This window comes from Fusarium tjaetaba (assembly GCF_013396195.1).
Source record: "Fusarium tjaetaba strain NRRL 66243 chromosome Unknown NRRL66243_c0000189, whole genome shotgun sequence".
Taxonomy (NCBI): domain Eukaryota; kingdom Fungi; phylum Ascomycota; class Sordariomycetes; order Hypocreales; family Nectriaceae; genus Fusarium; species Fusarium tjaetaba.
Genome location: NW_023501385.1, coordinates 76,282 through 99,184, shown reverse-complemented (window position 1 = coordinate 99,184; position 22,903 = coordinate 76,282). Strand labels below are relative to the sequence as shown.

The 22,903-nt window shown below is 49.6% G+C and overlaps 8 protein-coding genes across 8 annotated transcripts; 4 read left to right on the top strand and 4 right to left on the bottom strand.

The window, feature by feature from the left end:
* Positions 1 to 175: 175 nt before the first annotated feature.
* Positions 176 to 5,807, top strand: FTJAE_8674 (ankyrin repeat domain protein; the record flags this gene model as incomplete). The annotated part of the gene is made up of 3 exons (XM_037355515.1): positions 176 to 3,421; positions 3,470 to 4,433; positions 4,483 to 5,807. 3 exons carry the CDS (start codon positions 176 to 178, stop codon positions 5,805 to 5,807), a joined length of 5,535 nt encoding a protein of 1,844 aa, XP_037204267.1.
* A 117-nt stretch (positions 5,808 to 5,924) lies between these two features.
* On the bottom strand, positions 5,925 to 6,383 carry FTJAE_8673 (uncharacterized protein; the record flags this gene model as incomplete). The annotated part of the gene is made up of 1 exon (XM_037355514.1): positions 5,925 to 6,383. One exon carries the CDS (start codon positions 6,381 to 6,383, stop codon positions 5,925 to 5,927), a length of 459 nt encoding a protein of 152 aa, XP_037204266.1.
* A 626-nt stretch (positions 6,384 to 7,009) lies between these two features.
* FTJAE_8672 (proliferation associated SNF2) lies at positions 7,010 to 9,767 on the bottom strand (the record flags this gene model as incomplete). Its single annotated transcript, XM_037355513.1, has 4 exons — positions 7,010 to 7,860; positions 7,909 to 8,845; positions 8,897 to 9,213; positions 9,266 to 9,767. 4 exons carry the CDS (start codon positions 9,765 to 9,767, stop codon positions 7,010 to 7,012), a joined length of 2,607 nt encoding a protein of 868 aa, XP_037204265.1.
* A 691-nt stretch (positions 9,768 to 10,458) lies between these two features.
* FTJAE_8671 (methionyl-tRNA synthetase) lies at positions 10,459 to 11,631 on the top strand (the record flags this gene model as incomplete). The annotated part of the gene is made up of 1 exon (XM_037355512.1): positions 10,459 to 11,631. The coding sequence occupies one exon, from the start codon at positions 10,459 to 10,461 to the stop codon at positions 11,629 to 11,631; it is 1,173 nt and encodes a 390-aa protein (XP_037204264.1).
* Positions 11,632 to 12,012: 381 nt separating this feature from the next.
* On the bottom strand, positions 12,013 to 16,353 carry FTJAE_8670 (DNA-directed RNA polymerase mitochondrial; the record flags this gene model as incomplete). Its single annotated transcript, XM_037355511.1, has 2 exons — positions 12,013 to 12,063; positions 12,121 to 16,353. The coding sequence occupies 2 exons, from the start codon at positions 16,351 to 16,353 to the stop codon at positions 12,013 to 12,015; spliced, it is 4,284 nt and encodes a 1,427-aa protein (XP_037204263.1).
* A 743-nt stretch (positions 16,354 to 17,096) lies between these two features.
* On the top strand, positions 17,097 to 19,046 carry FTJAE_8669 (ATPase synthesis 25 mitochondrial; the record flags this gene model as incomplete). Its single annotated transcript, XM_037355509.1, has 1 exon — positions 17,097 to 19,046. The coding sequence occupies one exon, from the start codon at positions 17,097 to 17,099 to the stop codon at positions 19,044 to 19,046; it is 1,950 nt and encodes a 649-aa protein (XP_037204262.1).
* A 195-nt stretch (positions 19,047 to 19,241) lies between these two features.
* FTJAE_8668 (exopolyphosphatase) lies at positions 19,242 to 20,456 on the bottom strand (the record flags this gene model as incomplete). The annotated part of the gene is made up of 2 exons (XM_037355508.1): positions 19,242 to 20,290; positions 20,342 to 20,456. 2 exons carry the CDS (start codon positions 20,454 to 20,456, stop codon positions 19,242 to 19,244), a joined length of 1,164 nt encoding a protein of 387 aa, XP_037204261.1.
* A 1,049-nt stretch (positions 20,457 to 21,505) lies between these two features.
* Positions 21,506 to 22,306, top strand: FTJAE_8667 (GMP synthase (glutamine-hydrolyzing); the record flags this gene model as incomplete). Its single annotated transcript, XM_037355507.1, has 2 exons — positions 21,506 to 21,955; positions 22,016 to 22,306. The coding sequence occupies 2 exons, from the start codon at positions 21,506 to 21,508 to the stop codon at positions 22,304 to 22,306; spliced, it is 741 nt and encodes a 246-aa protein (XP_037204260.1).
* Positions 22,307 to 22,903: the final 597 nt, after the last annotated feature.

Sequence of the window (22,903 nt, the reverse complement as noted above, 5' to 3'; positions counted from 1 at the left end):
CCATCTCAATTTGCATTCTTTCAACTACAACAACAAACAGGCATTCATTATTTGATACCCAGTACAACGCCGCCATATTTACAGCATTTCAAATCGAGTCTGCAGCCGTCTTCCAACAGCTTATATCATCATTGACTCGTCTTCTCGCCAATTCAAATGATAGCCGCATCTTAGAATGAATTCCTCAACGGTTAACGCCCGACAGAGGCGCATTATCCAATTATCACAGCAATGGAGTTTCTCACTACCACCCAATGCCCCTACTCCTCTCACGCGACCACCTCACCCAACCTCTTTTCGAACTCACGGCGATGATGAAGTCGCTGACGGCCTGCTACAGAGGCGGTCCGCTGAAGTCGCACAGCTGCGACCTAAGAGTGGTTTGTCGCGAGCCTTCTCATCGAGTAACCTGAAAAAGGGAAAGCATTGGGATACCAAAGAGATACTGAACGTGTTGAACTCTTGGGTCGACAGTTCAGGCTCGCCCGGTGTAGCCGAATCATTGATTGCGAAATTGGCTGCAGCTGGTGTCGACTTAGGTGGTATGCAGACTCAGAAACAGGGATTATTAAACAGACGAAAAAGCGTCGAACATGGTCTTGATCGAACTCGCCTTCTCAAATCCGCGATTGAACGAGACCAATTAGACATGGTACATGTGCTTATACCGCATGCTGACCCATTGACCCTTGATACTTGTCTTCCAGCTGCGGTAAGAACTAGAAATGCACGAATCGTGGAGGTCCTATTGAGGTATGGAGCAAACGCATCAAACACTGCGGAAGGACAGGACGAATTCCGCAAAGCGTGCTCTGTTCCAGCTTTATCAGAAATCGCATCGCTCATTCTAAGATCCGATGGGCGACCAGAAGAAATATGTACATCGCAAGCGCTTACCGACGCCACAAGAGCACAATGTTTCGACACTGTTCTACATCTGAGTCGTTCCACCGCAGACGGGAACTACAACAACGCTGAAGCTCTCAAGATCGCTATCAACGACCAAAGAAGAGATATCGCAATGGCAATTGCCACAGGAAACAAGCCACCGCAAAGTCCCGGCCTTGATGAGGCTTTTGAGCAGCTCATGAACAACACAGAATTAGAACCACGATCGAAACTTGACTTTGCCGAGCTTCTGCTTTGCTGCGGCGCCCAGGGGACCATCCTGGAAAGATCACTTGAAGTGGCCTGCGAGACACAGTTCTTTGAGATGGCTGACCTTTTGGCGCGTTATGGAGCTTCAATCGAGCACAACGACGCTTCTGCTTTGAAAACCGCCATTTCAAAGGGCCAGACCAGCCTTGTGGGCTCTCTTCTTAACGGATCGTCCAAGATTGATCCTGCATTGGCATCAAGTTGTGTCCCTCTGATTCCCCAACATGCAGATCCTGGAACCCGACAAAATTTGCTATACTCGCTCCTCAGACGGGGAGCAAATGGCGATGTTCTGAACGATTGCCTCATTCTAGCTGCTAAAGCTGGGGACGTTCATTCTGTAGAACTTTTACTCAACCCACACTTTCGCGAGCCACCAAGTGGAAAGCAAAATGGGCAGGTAAAGCCACGCATCACTAACCGTCACGCTGTTGCGTCGCCTGATTACCAGAACGGAGAAGCTCTACGGATAGCAATCCTAGCCGGTAATGCAGACATGGCAGCCAAGATCCTCTTCGCGAGACCGTCGAACGAAACACTTACCGCAATATTTCCTCTGGTTAAGAGCCTACCCCCGACGGATCGATATCGTATGGTTGAGATGTTTCTCAGGGGAGCTTTAACCGGCCCAGCTTTGCACAAGGCTCTCCAAGATGCAATCAGTGAAGACCCTTCCCAGAGAGACGACGCCCTGATCAATCTTTTACTCAAGTATAATGCGGACATCAACTATGACGATGGTGCTGGACTCACACAGATCATAAACCAGATGGACCTGGGGTTATTTACCACCTTGATGCAAAACGCTTCTCCCCAGACAGCAGCTGCGCATGTCAACAATGTGATGAGTATTGATAACCACCAAATCAGGTACGAGATGATGTCAATGCTGTTTAATGCAAGGGCGAGTGTCGCTGGACAACAGGTTGCGGAAGCTCTTCTTGCAAACATATCGGAAACACCTGTTGACATGTCTCTTCTTCGGCTTATCCTTGAACAAGGAAGACCAGATATCAGCGGCCTGAACGGTCAAATTCTGCAGAAAGCCGCCCAAACCCCTGATCCCAAGGTTATTGATCTGATCCTGACTTTGGGCAAACATAATCATGACACCATCTCTGTTTGTCTTGAAGGATTGGCGAAAATCCCATCGAGCGAGAACAAAGCGTGGAAGCTTGATGTTATCTTGACCAGATCACCCAAGAAGATCAACCTGGATGCAATGCTTGTGCATGAAGTCCAGACTCTTATCGAGGACACAACTGGCAATGCCTCTTTCAAAACACTGCAGAAACTGTTGGACCGCGGCGCCGATGTGAACGCTTTCCAGGCAAGGGCACTATGCAGTGCGGTCAAAGAAGCGAAGGACACGATAGTTGATACCCTGTTCGCTAGTGAGAAACCACCGACAGCGGCATCACTAGCATTCGCACTTCCGCAGGCCCTCAAGATCTCGGATCCTATGACCCGCTTGACTTTCACTAAGAGTCTAGTAGAATCTGGAGCCTCCCCTCGTGAAGTCAACAGGGCATTGATTCACGCTATTAGCCATTTCACCACAGACGTCGCTTTGATATGCGTTCTAGCCACTTATGCTGATGCGTCTGACGGAGAAGCCCTTGCACTCGCTGTGACCAAAGAGTCGGTTGAAGTCTTGGATCTCCTTCTCTCACAGCTCAAGCATACGGATGAGACCAGAGATTCTTGCTTGGATCAAGCGATGAAGATCGCAGACTGGACAGTTCGTCTAGATATCTGCAATCGTCTGGCAAAATCTGGCGTTTCCTCTCAAGCAGCCTCTAACGCTCTGCTTGTCGCGGCGAGGGATGGTGATCTGGAACTTGGAGATGTTCTTATTGCACACGGTGCCAGTATTTCCACCAACGGAGGCCAAGCTATCATTGAAGCATGCCGTGGTGGTTCTGTTGAAGTTCTTGATGTGCTTCTCAAGTCTAATGCCGATACTCAGAAGTTGACATTAGAGCGTGGATTCCAAGCTGCGACCGAGGTTAGAGATTTGAACAAAAGGGCAATGGTCTTTCAGCGCCTCCTCAAGAGGGGTGTTTCTGGAGAGGTTGTCGACATTCAGCTCGTTTCAGCTGCAAAGTACGGCGAAGAGGGTCATGAAGTGTTGCGTGTTTTGCTGGCAGCGGGTGCAGACCCCAACTACAGTAACGGTGAGGCAGTTGTGGCGGCAACCCGAAGTGCCTTTGTTGGTAGTCTTGAGCTGCTGTTAGGATTGTGGCATGAGGGCGGTAATCAGGTAAGTTTGACAAGTCGTTTGGAAACGATGTAGCTAACGTGTTTGTAGAAAAAGGCATCGCCTCCTACATTAGTTAGGGCCATGAAGGCAAGCTGGAAGCTTAACCAAGATACCAGGTTGCATATAGTCCAAGACCTGATGAAAGCAGGCATGCCAGCTGTGGATGAGGTCCACATCGCCTTGAGTAAGGCAGTTGGTGAAGACGAACCAGATGAGCGGCTTATCCAGGTCCTGCTTGACTCTGGAGCATCACCGTTCACAAATGGTTGCTTTGCTCTTACCCAAGCTGTGCAGGGTGTCAAGGTTTCGGCACTGGATCTTCTCCTGGGTAGTAAGATCGACGAGGATGAGATACTCAAGCTTTTCGAAAACGGATTCTCAGAGACACAGTTCAGCACATGGTTCTCCCCGAACGGGCTAGAGGTTGCAAAAATGCTTTTAGCTAAAGGGGCCAAGGGAGTGGCTGTTAGCAGTGCTCTGGTACAGGTGATGAAGAAGAGCACGGACGAGACTGAGCCATTGGCTGATGAGTTTGTTGACTTGTTTGTCGCTCATGGAGTCGATATTGACTTTGAGAATGGAGAACCTCTGATTTGCGCAGCATCAAAGGGTAATGCCCATTGGACAGAAAGGCTGCTTGCTTGCAGGCCATCACCGCAAACTCTCACGCTTGCTTTTGAGCGTGTGTTTGATACGGCAAGGTCGCCTGATGAGGTACTCAAGCTGTTTGAACTATTTTCGGGATATCGCGATGGAGAAGTCGGACTGGATGTCATGACGCGGAGTGCTGGGTCGGATCCGATCCTCATCAGGGCGATTTCGCAGTATCCTAGGTCGACAGAGCTGTTGCAGGTGTTGTTGGATGCTGGTTTCTATCACGATCAGACAACAACGTATCGTATCCACGACAGCGTGGAGGAGCCTGAAGAGGTGACGGTGCTCGCCTGGGCAATTGCTCAGCCACAAAAGAAGGTCAGCTCAGCACTGATTAAGATGCTGATCGAGCGTGGCGGTATGTATTTCATCGTTATTCATTGCAAGCTCATGTCTAACATTTATAGCGAACGTCAACTTCGAGACAACAATCAGCCGAACCACCCCCCTTATGATCGCTATCCAAGCTCGCCGACCCGATATAGTAAAGGAACTACTTATCGAAGGAGCGAGCGTCGATATCACCGATGCCATGGGAAGAACACCTCTTGCGATGACCACCGATATTGGCGGTGAGCTGTCGACTCGCATGATGGGTAACTTACTAGCATTTGACCAATCGAAGGATGATGGATCACTACATAACTCTGCTAGAGAACTCAACTTTGCAGCAGTATCAGTCCTAGTGGAACATGGTCATCATCCTGACTTCCCCAGTCCACTACACGATGGAAGATCTGCTCTTGGCGAAGTCTGTCTCCATGGAGCAGGGTCTGGAAAAATGACTGCAGACGCAGAGAAGCTCATGCAGAAGGTGATGACTTTCTTGATTGACGCTGGCTCAGATTTAACCTTGCAGTCACATGGAAAGTCTCTGCTGCTTCTTTGCTTCGACTCTGCAGACCCTATTGTCACTACTCGCAGTTTCTTGAAGGTGGCTATGTGGAAGGAGATCAACAAACCGTTCAATCATTACACCGATGGCGAGTTTACGTATTCTCCAACAATGTATGTCAGCAAAGTGATGCCCGAATCGGATACTCGAGACCAGCTCCTCAGCCTTCTTCGAGCGAACAGAGCAGTGGACGTATACTACGCAAACTCTGGAGACCAGCCTGAAGATGCAGTCGGCCTTCCTAATGATATGGTAGTCCAAGAACGCGAACGAAAGGCCAGACTACGACGAATTGCACTCGAAACTGAAGACCATGCTATTGCACTCGCACGAGCAAAGGAAGTGGCCAGTGTGGAGAGAGAGATCTGGAATCACAAGGCAGAAATCGAGGATGCCCGCCGTCGCAGACTTCACAACGAAGATATCAACGCAACACGACAAAAGGCTGATCTTGAAGAAACGCTCTTCCTAGCAGCTGTCAAGAGACGACAGTTGGAGCAGAGCAAGGTCACGCAGTCCAGCCTCGAGCGTATTCAACAAGTCGCCGCAGCTGAACTCATAGCCGAAGAGACCAGACAACAGAAGATGATTGAGTGGGAATCTAAATTGAACTCTGAACGAGCCGGTAATGCGCAAGCACTTAGTAGTCTACGCATCAGTGAGCGTGAAGAGTTGGAACGAATCGAGCGAGGCGCAGACGAAAGAGTCAAGCGGAGACTCGAGGCGCAGAAAAAGTTGGTGGAGTCACAGGAGAGATTGGCAAAGAGACTTGCTTCAGGACCTGGAGGGGGAGCAGATGCCAGGAGACAGATTGGATTCGTGGAAGAGATTAATTAACCCTTCTATATTCAGCATTAGCATCACTGGCAGGCTCAGGGGACTAGGCGTTAGGTGATTTTGTATTCAGATACCTCTTATAGCTTATGATGAGATGACCTTTCTTTTTCTCCAAGACTAAAACTTCTCAGACATGATCCCGAAATGATGCGGCCATGTTTTGTCGGCAAATGTTTTCTTTGCTTGCTCCATGATACTCTGTTGCTCTGATATACTTTTCGTTAACGCCCTTGATGCCATTCTGTGCCTCTCTTCTCTTTCCTCTCTGTCCTTACTCTCCTGCACCCTTTTGAGGCGACGTTCTGCCTCTTGTCGTTTCTGCTTCTTCTTCTGCAGCTCGCCTTCGATACAGCGCTGTCTCGACTCGATTCTGTTGATGTTGCGCTCCTGTCTGGTGAGGGACTCGTGTAGCATGTTGTTGGTGGACTCTAGATCCCTGGCGGTGCGTTCAAGCTCGTCGACAGAATCACTCAGTGTTTTGATGGTGTCATGGGTCGCTTCAACGGTGGCATTGATCTTGTTGAGGGTGGCGATGAACTTGGGGAGCAAATCATTGATGGTGGGCTGGGAAGACATCTTGTGATAACAGTGGTGATGAGAAGTATAGCTGATGAGTGCTGATACAGAAAGGACTTGAGGTATAAGAGAAGTGTGGGTAGGATGAGTTGGTGATGATGAAGAGAGGAAAGAAAAGGATCGAGAGACGGAGCGTACGTCTCCTTTATATACCTACCTACTTACTTTCTGCTGTCAAAGTTTAATCATTCCTTTGTATTGACAGTGACTTGGGCAATGAAGTATATAGTACCAGGTTGCTTCGTGATTTGTCGTTCATAATCAAGCTTTGAATATAAAAGTATTTCACAAGGCAGCAAGCTCACATAATACACGCACAAAAGCATAACAGACATTTTTAGAACTTTGTGGCCACCTGACCATGGTGAGCGCACAGAGAATAAACAGGATTCACCAAGTAACTAAGCCATATTGAAAGAATAAACGAGTATCTTGTTCTTCAGTTGGATCTCCGCCAACTGATATCTTAGTTGTACAGATATAGTCCCTAAGCTCCATACCGACTGATGACCATAACACCCTTGAGCAAATCCACAGCAATGATAACATACAGAGATAAGTAACCCCTTCCAGCAATAATCCCAAATAACAAATATCATCAGCAAATAATAATACACCTGTATAACTTAATCCTTTCGCGCCATCTTGATAGAATCAGCACCAGTTTCCACAACGCGGAACGCATCAGCATCGCCCTGTCCGCTCGCAGCCTTCTCATAAGCTGCCTCACTCCTGTCACATAGAACATCCAGATCAGCGTCGCTGAGGACTTCTTCACCACCTGAAGCCTTGTACACCTGACCATCCTTCAGAAGCAGAGCGCGCAGTGATTCAGGGTCAATGTCTTCGTGGAGATCCATCTTTTGACCCATTGACTTGAAGTTACCCTTCTTGATGACGAGCTTCTCAAGTCGGCGCTTGGCGTCGGCGGAGTTGAGAAGGTTTTCCTCGACTGTGTCCTTGGTAGCAAGTCGGAATACAACGACGGGGCGGGTTTGGCCAATACGATGACAGCGGTCTTGGGCTTGAAGATCCTGTTGGGGGTTGAAGTCTGAGTCAAATAGAATAACTGTATCCGCTGAAGCGAGGTTGATGCCCTGCCCACCAGCACGGGTAGACAGCAAAAAGATCTTGTACTCGGGATCACTGTTGAAATCAGCGATTTGAGTTCGTCGACTTTCCTGTGCGACAGAGCCGTCGATACGACAGACTTTCCAGCCGCGGAGTTCACGGCAGTAGTCTTCGAGGATGTCAAGCTGAGTTGTGAACTGCGAGAAGATGAGGACTTTGTGATCGTCTTGGAATAAACGAGGGAGTAGACGATCGAGGAGAAGCATTTTGCCGGAAGCAGTGACTATGGAGTCGTTGACTGGTAGGTCTGAGGCGATCCAAGGGTTGTAGAAGTTGTGGGGTGAGTTACAGACAAGTCGTAGCTGTGCTAGGGGGTTGCCGAGCTTCTTCTGACCAATCTGCTTTTCTGTATTATGTTAGTATATGCTTGAACAGTAACGCGGGTTTAACTTACTCGCAAGCTCAAATTCCTCGGCCAGTTCACGCTCCTCTGGTGTCATCGACACTTGATCATTCAAGTCCTCATCGTCAGAGACCATCTCCTTAGCCAACTTTGCTTCAAACTCATCATCAGACATCTTCTCCTCATCAGAACCAGCATCTTTGTAGCTCCTTGTCTTTCTCGATCGTCCACGCGTGCTCAATGGTGTAGACTCCCGAGTGGACTTGGCGCTCTTTGGCTCTGGCTCTAAAGTAGCACCCTTTCGTTTACCTCCAGATTTGGGTGTGACAGGTGCCTCGTCGGGTTTCAGGTTCTTGCGTGGTCTGCCACGGCCTCGTTTAGCCATCATGACCGAAAAGGCATTGGCTGCTGGCTGCTCTGGTTCGACCTGCTGCTTACGCGGAGATTCACGAACGGGGAGTGTCATAGTGTTTAGAGCCGCGACACTGCTTGATCGAGATGACTTGGTGCTTGCTTCGGCGGATCCGGTGCCATAGATCTTTTCGCGCACCTTGTCCTCCAGATACTGTCTGGTATCGACTTTTTTGTTGGTTAGCACGTTGTAAAGATCTGTCTGCTCCTTTGTCATGGGAGCGAAGAGCACGTATTCTCTCTTCTTGGGGAGGTAGGCAGCCACATCTTGCTTGATACGTCTCAGAAGCATAGGCTGAAGAATGAGATGGATTTTCTTGACAAGCTCTTGCTTTTTCTGATCAGCGATGAACTCCTCTGTACCTTGCTCATCTTCGAGATCAGAAAAGTCAAACCAAGATTCGAACGCTTCCCAGTCTGTAAAGATGTTGGGCAAAAGGAAGTGAAGCAGCGACCACAGCTCTTTGAGGTTGTTTTGAAGAGGCGTCCCGGTAATGAGAAGACGAGTTGCAGATGAGAACTGACGAAGCTGTTGGAACAGTTTGGCGTCTGCATTCTTCATGCGATGGCCTTCATCCTAAGACTCATGTTAACTAGGTGTAGGTGAGAATGAGATGATGAGACTTACAATGATGATAAACTCCCAGTTGATCTTGGACAAATTGTGCTGATCTCTGAGAACCATCTCATAGGATGTGCACACGACAGGGAATTTCGTGGTGGGACGGCCAGCCTTGAGATGCTTCAGCATTTTGGTCCTGAAGATCTTCTCACGGTCATCTTTGTTGCCGTGATACATGATGACAGGGATAGAAGGCGTCCATTTTGTGAACTCATCCTCCCAGTTTGATAGCGTACTCAGAGGAGCAACGATCAAATGAGGACCGAGATAGTTCTCCTGCTCACGAAGCAGCGCAATCAAGGCGATGGTTTGAACAGTTTTGCCTGGAATGAGTCAGTACTCATGAGATACTCATAAAGTGAGAGCGAAACTTACCAAGACCCATCTCATCAGCTAAGATACCGGACATGCCCTGAGAGCAAATCTCATACATCCATGTGAGACCTTCAAGCTGGTAGTCTCTCATGGTTCCGTTGATCATACATTTCGGCTGCTGTGCCATCTCCAAGCTGTGCTCACCCAGCGTCTTGCCATCAAGACTACTACCGACTCGACCCAACACCTGAGTCTTTTTAGTGAGAATATCAGAGAAGGCAGCTGACTTTGCGAGCAGATCATCAAGTTCTCTAGCCTTGGCTTCACGCTCAGACTTTGTCTCCGCCTTCTTCTTTTTCTTCCTTTTCAGCGTCGCCTGTCGTCGCTTCTCCTCGTTTCTCTCATTTTCTAGACGCGCCTCCTGCTCTTCCTTGATGAGCGCCTCATCTGCACCTTCAAGATCATCTTGTTCTTCTGAGGGCGGCGAGCTGGGAACGCTTGTAGGCAGCCGTGAGTTAGAACGAGCTGAGCTAGAGTTGCTCGGCGACTTGGGTGCCGCCATGTCAAAATGAATATTATAACGATGTGTAAAAGAATGAGTAAACAAGATTATAAAGAATATAAAGAGAAAAAAGAGCGTCAGGGGCCGAGTCGAGCTCAAGGCTTGTTTAGTGGTTTGGGCGATCCGATCCGCTAGTGAGCAGGATGATGTAGTTGACTCGCCTCGAATCGGGGCGTGAAAAAAAAAGAAAAGGGAGAAATTTCTCAGGGGAAGTGTAAAAGGGGCATAGAAAATAGATCGAGTATTAACACTGATTTTAGGGCAAAAAATAACAATTGATTAACAATGTACAAGCTAATTGATTGTGTCGTTTCTCATGGACAATTGTCGTTGCCTGAGTATCCTTCTTTTGACAATACAAGAGACAAAGGGTAACCGCGTTAAGGAGCAAACGCGAGAAAGGGGCGATGTCACGAGTTAGCGCGTTACAAGGACACGATAGAACAGCCACATTCTTCTCTCAACGCCACAGCAACGCCTCCCGGTTCTCCCCGCCAATTCAATTGGTGACAGACCAGACCAGAATTACCCCTCCACCCCACCAAGAGAAAATATCTAGACACTCTCTACTCTTTAGCATCAGTTCGAGTGAAGCTATATCGAGGCTTCATCTCTCATCACAGCCACCCTGTTCGCCCTTCGACTTCTCCGCCAGGCACCCCGAAGCCTCTCACCGTTGATATCCTTCAGAATGGCATCCTTCGCCTCCCAGACCTACACTCCCACCGAGGAGGCTGAGATTCAGCAATGGCTCACCACCTCGGAGCGTCTCAAGTCCCCCGAGGACAAGTCCACCATCCTCGAGACCCTCAACAACCACCTCTCCAGCCGCTCCACCCTCCTTGGCAGCAAGCCCTCCAAGGCCGACGTCGCCATCTATGAGACCCTCGCTCCCATCGTCGCCAAGTGGTCTCCCGAGGAGCGAACCGGCGAGAAGGGTCATCCCCATATCGTTCGTCACGTCGACTTTGTCCAGAACTCTCCCCTGTTCGGCCTCGATGTCAAGGATGAGAACAAGGTCCAGGTTGATCGTGATAACGTTCTCTACGTGAAGCCTCCCGTTGACGCCAAGGCTGAGAAGGAGAAGAAGAAGAAGGAGGCTGCTGCTGCTGCCGCTGGTGGTGCTGGTGAGGCCTCGCTTGTTGACCGTACCAAGGAGAAGGTCAAGGAGGTTGTTGAGACGGCCAAGGAGAAGATTGCTACCGATAAGACCAAGAAGGAGAAGAAGGAGAAGGCTCCCAAGCAAAAGGCTGCTCCCGCCCCTGCTGCTCCTCTCTCCCCTGCTCTCATTGACCTCCGAGTCGGTCACATTCTCAAGGCCATCAACCACCCCGACGCCGACTCCCTCTACGTCTCCACCATCGCTGTCGGCGACAAGCCCGGCAACGAGGACTACGTCGAGTACGAGGGTCAGATCTGCCGCACCGTCTGCTCCGGCCTCAACGGCCTCATCCCTCTCGAGTCCATGCAGGGCCGCAAGGTCGTCGTGGTCTGCAACCTCAAGCCCGTCAAGATGCGCGGCATCAAGTCGTGCGCCATGGTCCTCGCCGCCTCTCCCAAGATCAAGGAGGGTGAGGTCGACGACCACAAGGGCCCCGTTGAGCTCGTCACTCCCCCAGAGGGTGCCAAGGCCGGCGACCGTGTTTGGTTCGAGGGCTGGGAGGGTAGCCCTGAGGGTGTTCTCAACCCCAAGAAGAAGATCTGGGAGACTTTCCAGCCTGGTTTCACTACCACTGATGGTCTTGAGGTTGCTTTTGATGCTGGTGTTGTTGAGCAGCTTGGAAAGACTGGTCGTGGACGTCTTGTTACTGAGAGTGGTGGTGTCTGCACTGTCCCCAGCCTCAAGGATGCTGTTGTGCGATAAACACAAAGTTACGATGCAAGTAGTGTAGAAGAACAAAAAATGTGATAGACCAATTTCAATGGCACTTTCAAAAGACTCATAAATGTTTGAACATGTTGGTGTTGTTTATTTGTTTAGACGTCGAGGTCCAGCTGGCCTCTCTTCACCTCCAACACTAATGTACAGTACATATTCTACATCCTCCTCCCATGGTATACAAAGTGCAGCCAACAGCCGCCATACTCCCTCTATCCGAATGCTTTTTGGGTTCTTCGCTATCATGAATAAAAAGATCCCCCATCTCAAAACGCCAAATGCACAACGCCCAAATCATTTCCCCCTTCTCATGTCCGTCTTCATCATAGTGATACATTATAACAATGACTTTGGGAGGTCTGTCAATCACGAGAAGAAATACTGACTTTCTCGCAGCTGCGCTACGTCAAAATCACCCTGTTAACCATGTTAGTATATGTTACATTGCAGCGACCTCAGCGATTCTCAACATACCTTTTTGGGGAGTTCGGGGAAGGTCAGCGGGCGCCAGAAATGCGTGACCTTCTTCCAGTTTTGCTTGGATTCCTTCTTGGGTCGGATAACTTTGGTCTCGAAACTGGTATGCTTAAGGCGCTCAAGCAACTTGTTGCTCATCTCAGCAATCTTGTCCTCCGCAGGTTCCATATTCTGTACGGCCTCCTGAACTGCCGACGAGAGGTTGCCTTCCGACTCAGGAATGTCTCCGAGGCCGCCAATGTCCTCGGTCTCCTGCTTGATCTCAGGGTCCTCCTCCTGCGAGGCTGGCATCGACTCAACGATGGAGGCAGGCGTAATGATCTGCTTGGCTGCCTCAATGTCCCAGGGATTGCCTGACCGGAGGAGACTGTTGCGTTTGTGTTCGAGCAACACTTCCTCCCTTTGAGTGAGCTTGCTCGTCTTGCGGAATTCTCTGATCTTGACGGCGGCAGGGCTTGAATTAGGGATGTTGGCTAGATATAACGAGCCCCTGTATCGGGCCTCAAACTCGGTCGCCAATCGACCGACGACGTCCTCCTCGTGGATTCGGATGAAAGCGTCACGCAAAACTCCGCTCAGAATGTCCACATCCGCGGCATGAGTCCAGAAGGAATCGTGAACTGCAGCGAACTTCAAGCCGAGCTCGTCACACTTGAGAGCTGAGAGAAGCATGTGGCTGGCATCCAATGAATGGATGAAATTGGGAGGGAATCCTTGAAGTTGCTTTCTGCGATCCACGGGCTCTGTCTGACCTTGGGTAGGATAACTGATAGACTGCAGACAAGTGCGGATCTCTCTGGTGATGGCCTTTCGGTAAGGCTGCACAACAGGCATTCTCAAGGGAGTAGTCCACACCACCGTAGATCGAAACTGTGAGGTCAACTCATCCAAGTCCTTGCTCTTGCCCGCGGCAGTCTTCTTCGGAGCAGGCTTGCTGTCTTTCTCCTCTTGCAACTGATCGAGCTGGGCTGGTGTCAGGGCCCTGCAGACACGCGCGCCAATCTCACCAAGCCAGTATTGAATATCATGAGCACCTCGGAACATGGTTCCAAGAGCACTGAAGATATGCGTCGCAATATACGTAGCAGTAACAAGATTGGGAATGCCAGTCTCTTTGAACATCTCTGGGTAGAGGGCATCCAACTGCTTGCAAACTTGTTGCTTGGCACCGGCAAATGTAACTCCATAGACGTTGGTCATGACTGTTTGCTTCACCACCTTTCGGGTGATTTTACCCAGACAGTTCTTTCCAAGCTGACTACCTGCGTTGGCGTCTTTCTCAATCGACTCCTTGACGAGGTTGGCGACAGCCGAGTATACATCGGCAGGTCGGTCACTAGGCATGAGGTTGACCTGTTGAGCACCCCAGGTATCACCACCAAGGGCTGCGTAATGCTGGAGACCGTTGCAGGTGCCGTCTTGATGCACTGGTAGATTGGAGACAAAGTCGGCAGGATCAGGGAGATCATAGGCAGCCTTCAGCTCGAAACAAGTAGCCAGGCACTGCCAAGGATCTTCAGCCTTCAACCACCATCGGCTACCATTCAGCGGGTTCTCGACACTCTCCCTAATGTTGTCAAGGTTGTTGGTGGCGAACGCCTCTCTCTCGTCGAATGAGGCCTTGTCGTAGCCGTACAGATTAGCAAGGTGGATTTTGAGCCATCGAAGACCTTGCTGGCCAAGTCTCTTCCCCTCGGCGAATTTCAGGAGAGCACGTGTGTGATCAGCTCCCATGTGGTTCAGGTATGTCGGGATGGGATAAGCACGGCCGCGATAGTCCATGTTGTGAGGGAAGTAAATGATTTGCTTGCGGAACGCGCGAGCGATCTCTAATTGCAAGTTCATGTAGCATCGTTGTGAATGAAGGGCACCACGCTCGTTCTCGACCTGCTTCACCTTTCGAATCCAAGCCCGGCGAAGAAGAGGGTCTGAGTTTGTGGGTTCTGGTGGTATTTCAAGGTCGGGTGTGAGCTCTGGCATGTTGGCGATGGCATCACCCTTGTTCCAAGCCTCGACCATCACGTCGAGAACCGGGTTGTTGACCCTCCACGGTGTTTTCCCCAGCACGTCCAAGCCCTTGAAGACTTGGTCCATGTCGCCACGCTTAATGGCCGCATTGGCGTAAAGCTTTTGCTCAACGTCTCCTGACTTGACACGAATCAAGGTGGCTTTGCTGACCAAGAAGCCTCCTTCATTGATGCGAGTCCACGGTTTAGGTTCGGCAATCATAGGGAGGTGCTTAGCAAGGAAGTCGCCCATGGGTTCCCGTTTCAACCGATCGACAAGCTCTGGGTTGATGGTCAACATTCCGACCTTCTTTCCCTTCTTGGGAGCCTGCATGTGAGAAAAGGCTGGCTGGAGTTGGCTGATTCGTTCCTTTGAGATAGGGTGTTCTTTCACGACATTAATCTTGGCGGTCTCGATGAGAGATTTCAAGAGAATCGACCCAATACGGGCCCTCACTTGCATAGACCATGATGATAGCACAGGATCTTTTGCTCCAGTCGGCTCATGAGCATCAGTGATGATACTTTGCCGGACCGGCGCATTCGTCTCAGTAGACGCGTCAGCCTCTGTAGACTCCTTCACCTCTGTAGAAGCATTCACTTCAGTCGACTCCTTCGCGTCTATAGGCTCAATGGCCTTTCTCCGCACCCGCTTCTTCGGCTCTGCTTTGGCCTCTTTTTTGTCAGCTAGAAACTGGACCTTGCGGAGCCGGCGCTGTTCCTTTGCAGCCTTTTCCCTCAACTGAGTCTGAATGTCGTCCTGGGCTACCCGGGAAACGTCGTTGATAAGTCGTTGAATGACCACACCCTTGTCAACGCCCTGTAATGCACTGATGTTGAGCAAAGTAAGAATAGTCACCGCAGCCATTCGAGTAGGGTCTGCCATTCGAAGGATAGGACCGTAGATACAGCGGTCGAGATCCTCTTCAGACTTGACTTCCTTTTCTTCGGATTCCTCGACCTTGATGATCTCTTCTTTCAAACGGGCCTCCATGGCTACAAGCCAGCGTTGCATGCAATCAGCAAGACTCTTATCCTCGGCCTTGGAATTCAGAGCTGTGTTAATGCGCATCTTGTCCATCTTCTTTTTTGCGTTTCGCCATTTCTCAATAGCAGTATCGATGGAGTCCTTTTCTAGACGCATTTGGAATTCGCGCTGCTCCAGAGGATCCAGCTTGGAGATATCGACATTTTGGAGTTCGGCCATGAGGTTTAGGTTTCGTCGTAAAGCGTTCAGGCCCTCTCCTCGTTGGGGTGTTGGAAGGACCTCGGGATAATCTTCACTCGCATACGCCGCCATGTCCTCGTTGAGGTCATCGTCCAGCTCAAACCCCTCCTCTTCGCTTGCCAGACTAACGTAGCTAGCTTCCTCGGATCCGGGCTCGACTCTGTAAGTAGGGCAGATTTCAGTGATAACACCAAGGTCCTGGTCGCTGAGAATATCGGCTCTGCTCAATACTCGCAGACCGGCCTCATCAGGAGCCATGCTCATGTAACGGTTGATAAGTCGTTCCAAGCGGGCTCCACGTTCCGAGATCAGCGAGGCCTTGAGCATGCATGCGATTGTCTCTGCGGTTTGTGGTATATTCTGGTTCCTTATTTGCAGCTCGTACCACTTGTGAAGTCGTTCGGCTTGTTTTCGGTCGGGATTCGTTCGAAGTTGATCCAGAGATGCGCGGAGATATTGATTGTGTAAAATGATCATTTCTTCACCGGGGAGTAATCCAGTCAAGTTAAGTCGCTTCAGAACGAGAGATGCTCGATCAAGCTTGCCCACGCGAACACAAGCATCAAAGACTGGGATCATCTCTTCGACCTCACCAGGAACACCCTTGTTGTTAATCTTGCCAAATTGTCGAGGTGCTACTGGCTCTGGGATTGACAACAAAGACGTCGGGTCGAGGGAACGGAGGTCGGAGTAGGAAGGCGGGGGAGCCTGGAAAGGCTGTAGACCAGAGCTAGCAAGCTGGCTGTGTAAAGCACCAAGGTTGTGACCAAAGTTGTAATCGTCGACAGCAGTCGCGAGATTCCTTCCATGGTTGAGGCCAGGGCTGGACTCTGAGCCTCGGCGCTTGCGGGGCTGGTATGGCTGAGAAACAACACATCTTCGTCCTAGGTTCGTTGCTGTGATATGTGATGGTAGAGATCTTGAAGGAAGTCCAATTGATCGGAGACCGGTGGTCCTGTGAAGAGCAAGGCTCCTCCTCGTTTGTCGAACGAACATTGTGATGGTTTGGTGGGAGTCGTCGGAAGAGCGGTGGTTATGAGGGGGCGAAATTGCCCAGCTGCAAGAAGCTCAACAGAGAATGGCTGCTGAGTCGATGGAATATTATAACATTAGGCAGGAAATAAATAACAAGAGTTAATGAATTCGACTCGTAGACAAGACAAGTACCAGAAGGAGTGTCGCAACGATTGTTGATGGACAAGTCTTGTCCTGTTGCTGCTGTCGCGTGAAGCAGATACTTCGAATCGATCTCCAAATTTTTCAGCATCGAAGGATTGGACGGTGAACTGAGAAACACTACAGAGGTCACGTGTGGAACAAATCGTGGCAATAGAAAAGCAGGGGACTTTTTTTCAGACCCACCCGAAATTCGAGAAGAATGTCGAGATGAAAGTGGGTGCACGAGACCTCCAATAGGAGAGCATTGGAAATATTATTATTAATTTTTTAAGCAATCATATTGATCGTAGAGGCTTTAACGGAGCTTCTGGTCCATTTTGGCCCTGATTAGACCTGAAGTTGAGGTTCTGTCTAGGTCAGTACTCTCTGCTGTAGGTACTCTCCAGGGTGCAGATTTTATTCTATGGAGCCCGCCTCAGCCGATCGAGAGCTGTAAACTGTTCCATCTTCTCCACTTCATAACTGGACTGTACCAAATTCAGCCATGACGCTCTACGGTCCTTTAGCTCCGTGACTCTGATTTTCTAGTCTTGCATCTCAACCGAGAGATCAAAGTCAAGATGCTCACTCGACCTGCGGCTGCGGCATTGAGTTGCCGCCAATGCCAATCCGCTATTGTTCGTGCTGTTGTATCAAGGCCAGCTACAAGCTCTTTTCGCAGCTTGCCACAGACCACTTCACGACGGCTTCCTCTAGCGACAAGGTTTTATTCAGATGTTAAAGTGCACGAGACGATAATCGAAAAAGAGTCTTCGAGCCCGGTTCCTCCAAGCGACGCTCTCAATTCGGAACTCGAGGCTACAGAAGAGGCCGAAGATCCTGAAGATGTTCCTTGGTTTCTTGAAGTTGAACCCCCACGACACCCCGAGAATCAACATGCGGTCCAATTACCAAAAATACCCGAAGGTGCACCTGAAGTCTTGGAGCCAATGGTGAAATACATCTTCGAGGACATGGGATTAGACGAGATTTCTATGCTGGACATGCGCGACCTTGATCCTCCGGCTGCTCTCGGTCCCAATTTGATCATGCTTTTTGCGACAGCTCGAAGTGAACGACATCTTCACATTTCCTCCGGTCGCTTTGTACGATGGCTTCGAAAAAACCACAACATTTCTGCTAGAGCTGATGGGTTGATTGGGCCTGGTGAACTACGGACGAAGCTTCGTCGACTCAGGAAAAAGGCAAAGCTGATGGGTACCAACACTGCTATTATTCCTGGTGGTGACAACGGTATCTCGACAGGATGGGTCTGCGTAAACTTTTCCTCCAATAGCGATAACGTCGATGAAGCTGCCAAGGTGGATGATAGTGGCCGCTTCTCTGGTTTCGGTGCTCCCCAAACAGGCACCACAGTGGTCATCCAATGCATGACGGAATCCCGGCGTGCAGAGCTTGACCTCGAGAGTCTGTGGCAGACTGTTCTAAAGAAGAGTTTGCGAGAAAACAAGCAAGCTCGTGGTGAAAAGATCAACAGCCCTGAGGAGCTTGATGAACTTCTGGCCAGCAAAGTCCAGCTCCCCAAGTCAGAATCTGCTCAACAATGGCAGGCCTTACAAAAAGCGTCCCAACAACAACGACGTGCCTACACCACGAGCGCCCGGCGGCTTTCACCAGAGCCTTCACGTATTTTCCACACTTCTCCACCCGTACCAGATGAACTCGTTGACCTTCAAGACCACTCAGCGGAAACGACCCCGGATCTGGAACAGGTCCGTAAGCGCTTCGAGCACATTCAGCTGGTTGGATTACCCCTTGATCAGGTACAACTCTATCAATTCATCCAAGATGCTATGATAGCGCCTGCAGCTGAGCCTGCTTCCGGGTCACGGCTCACTCTTGTCGATCAGATCCTACTGACGGCCGAGGAGCGAGGCATGGTCATCTGGACCGATAAAATATTCTTCGCGCTTATCGAGGGGGGCCTGTCATCGCCGTCATTCGGACAACCTAAGCTTGCGCGTGCTCAAAAGAACCTCGAAACACTCATAGTGCAGAAGGACTGTCAATTCAGCAACAATCAAACGAGCAGGTTGCTGTACGCCTACGCGCAACGAGGGGACTGGCCCCGATTCTGGGACACATTCCGTAGACCATCTCTCTTCAAGAAAGCCAGGAACTCAAGTGTATACAAAGCTGTCTACGAGGAGATGGCACGTACAAACAACCAGGTCTTTTGCATCGAGAACCTACAATGGGTGTATGATGAGATGATCAACGAGCCTCAGCCCCTACCCATGATTGGCAAACTGTACGGTTCGCTCAAGGCGTGCATCAGGGTCGCTGATCCAGCGGCTGCAAAGCTCTTGCAGTCAAGCCCTGGTGATATTCAAGTAAAGTCGCATTATGGCAGGCAGAGGTTGGCGAACAGACAGTATCTCAAGATGTTGAGGGAGGTTGAGGCTCTCCATACTGAGACAGCTGCGTACTTTGTTAGGCAGAGAATGTATCAAGGGACGAATGCGTCTGAGGAACTGGATTTGAACGAGGAAGAATGGTTTCACAAATAAGCCTTGGAAAAGCATAGTATGGATTCGGGTCTTGTGTATAACAAATCATATGTAACAATATCATGATGCATCTAGGAATATGAACCTCAGTCTAGGTCTTGAGTAGAACCTCATGTCTTGCAACGATGTATCCTCTCAGTGACGTCTCGCTCTCCCTTTATGCAGTTATATCTTGGAACTCTGCAGCCCTTGTAGTCAACTCTTCTTAAGAGCCTCCCTCAACAAAGGCGCAACCTGCTTTCTACTAGCAGCAAGTTCCTTCTGCCTCCAGGCAAACCTCTTGTGTCCATGATGATCCAGCTCTCCCTCCTTCCACGTCTCCAGCTTCAGCTTATCGCCAGCTTGCACAAACCTATCCACCGCCTCACGACCTTGGTCGGTGATACCCTGGATAAGCAGGTGGCGCTGAAACTCCCCGTTAGGGTGGGAAGTGGTCATTATGCTTGCCACATCGAGCTCGCGCTCCTTCGCCCAGTCCTCAAAGGCATCGATCAGCGGTTCTGAAGCACCGGCTTTGTCGACGAGGTAGTTGAAGTCTTGGACCACACAGCTTATTCCAAGCCTCAGGCCTGAACCATCCCATTCTTTATAGTCTTTGCGCAGAATGTCGCGGAAGCTCAAGTCAGAAATATCCTCTTTTACAGCGGAGATCTCGTCAAAGTAGGCTGTGCGGTTGAAGGGTTTGTGCATGCGTCCTTCTAGGAATTCAACTGCCTTCAAGTCCTTCTCTCGAACCTTTTCCTTGGCCGTCAGGTTCATCGTGTCGGATATAATGGGAGCAAGGGCCAGTCTAGTGAGTTTGTCGTTCTCCGTAGCCGCATCGCTATCCTCAGGATCCAGGCGCGAAATTGCCTCCCAAGTCTTCCTCGTCTCATCCACCACCAAACTCATACAGCTTCCACAAGGTTCGACGACTCTTGGGTCTGCATCTTTGCCAATAACGTTCTCATCGGCATGGTGATCAACACAGCCAGTAACACGGTCCGAAAACTTCTTAAGTGGACCTGTGAGGGAGTTATGATCAACCAACAACCAGTGTGTCTCCTCAGGTTTCATGTCTGGAAGTTCAGATAGAGTTAGGAGATCTTTAAGAGTGAGACCAGCGTGCTTGAGAACTGCTGACATCTCGGTGCGAAGAGCGAGGTCATCGCGGGGCAGGTTTGAGAGGGGAATGTGTAGGGTATGAGGAGGGGTATGAGTGCGCATATAAGCATAGACAAGAGCAGAGCAGAGAGAATCGAGGTCTGTTTCTGTTAGCTGAGGCTGTCTTTGGATATGAGTAGTACCTGACTTACCAGCTGATTCATTTCCTACAACAAAAGTAAGAGGTCCCTTTCGTTGCGCCGCTGGAGCTGTCAAAGCAGCTCTCGCTTTGGCCAAAAAGCCGCCCAACGACAGTCTCGAAGCCATATTGACTGAAATCGCCATGTTTGATGCAAGAAATGAGAAAGAAAGGAGTAAAAAGTGCGAAAAAGAAGAACAAGCCACCTATAACGTTTATAAAAAACAAAACCCAACTCACGAGAGTCCCTGCATGTGTTTTATGTAAGTTGTAAGTTAAAGCTTAAACGGTCAAGACCTCACCCAGAACAATTTTGCAGGGAACATCAGCCACAAAACTGTCACTTGATGGAGCTCGCCCCATCCTTGACAGTTGGGTCAGAATCAACGCAGTAGCTGGTGCTTACTGAGGGATGAGAAAGCTATAGCATTAGTTGTATACATGCATTTTTGTCTGCATTCATCCAGTCTTTGGACGTTATTCTATCATTGCGATAGAAATGGCTTGCGCGACGTAACTCTATGCGTGACATTTATATGCATGGTAACCTGCTGATGCCAATCAGCCCTACATATAACTTTGTTATTTATCCCTTGTAATTAACAGGACTAGACCTCCCTGGCACAGTAAATCTCACTTTGTTGAGCAAGTATTTGGAACATGAGAGCACTACCCTGGGGTATGTAGGATGTATCTTTGAATTCAACAATTGTAGATGCCTGCATAATATCATTAGAGTACTATAAGCCAAGATACTGGAGTGCATGCTGCTTGTGAAGCCATGCACAACCACAAACGAGCATGAATTTTGAGTTCACATGAAAAGACATTGTTTCCACGTGAATCTACAGCACATAAAGCTCTCATCGTATTCCCGTGAGTCGTCGTAGACCGCCTGTAACGTTACCAAGTACATTCTACCTCCAACTACCGGCTTCTCACCGCTTACCTATTCGGTAGTATAACATCATTGTCTCCAATTCTGCCCGCTTATCTCGCCTCATGTCCACCCCGCTATCGGTCCCGCCGTTACACGAGCAGGAAGGGTCCATCTCCAGACCGGGCCTTGCAGCCTGCGCCCTGGCCGTTTTTCGCTCAACAGTCATATCTCCAGCTCACAACTACCCGACCCTGTAAACTATTTCTCTCCTCACATTGGATCCAAACACTGCCCAAAATGGCTCCTCTTCGCCTCGCTATTCTCGAAGCCGACACCCCGCAGCCCCAAACTCGCGATCGCTTCGGTGGCTACACTGGTGTCTTTACTGCGCTCCTCCAGGAAGCTGCAAAGCCTCAGAAGCTTGAGGATCTGGTTACTATCAAGGGATACGATGTCGTGAACGAATTACACTCTTATCCATCCCTCGACGACATCGATGCGGTTCTCATCACTGGCTCTCGACACACAGCGTTCGACAACGACCCCTGGATCATCAAGCTTGTCGAATTCACAAAGAAAGCCATTGACACGAATCGCATCAGAGTCGTAGGCGTATGTTTCGGCCACCAGATCATCGGACGAGCTGAGGGCGCCAAGTGCGGACGCAGCAATAAGGGATGGGAGGTTGCAGTCACAGAAGTTGATTTGACGGACAAGGGCAAGGAGATTTTCGGGTTGGACAAGATGGTAAGACCCGTTTTGCTGCGCGTGTTATTGTACGACTGTTTCACTGACCTTGTTACACAGCGCATTCACCAAATGCATCGTGACATTGTGGACGACTTCCCCAAGGGCTCAATTCCTCTTGGTTCCAATGAGATCTGCGAAGTGCAGGGGTTTTACTCACCTGGAAGATATCTCACTGTCCAAGGACACCCGGAGTTCACCAATGAGATTATTTCCGAGATTCTCTTCAACCGTCATACAGTCGGCATCTTTACGGATGAAGTGTATAACGAGGCTATGAAACGCGCGCCACTTCCCCATGATGGTGTTGCTATCGCCAAGGCTTTCCTCAAGTTTTATCGAGAGGGTTAGAGGAGAAAAGATACTGCTGGAATATGGATTGAAGAGTTTATGCGGCTTGGAAGTTTTCTAAGCGCAACTAAACTTGAAAAAGGAGGAAGCGTTCGAATTGCACATTATACCAAATGGCGTAATGCATAAATCTGTTTTGCTAGAGTAACGACATCAAATTAATTTAGAGTATTCTTGAAAGTGACCGAACACAAACACAAATCCCCTTTGCATGCTGATTCGTCTGTCAACTTGGATACAGAATTGGTGATAAGTCTGAACTGAGAATACAAGGCGTGCGATTATAAGGTGGTTGTGATAACTACTATCTACATGCATACTGCAATCTAATGAAAAATAACTCGATCATCTTCTGTGCCGTTATCGTGAGGTCTTGATGTTGGATTGTGTAAGTATTCATTGTGTCCACTGGGGACGCGCTCTGGAAAGGAGTGTTTCATCCCAACTCAACAGCCGAAAGGAGCTTCTCGCACTATACGTGGGTATGATAATATCGTGGTGAACGATTGCATCCTTCTTATCTCAACTCAGAGAGCCTTCTCCAAAACCTGGGCCCAAGCCTAGTCTAAGACCATCCGCACAAATCGAGGCCGTGAT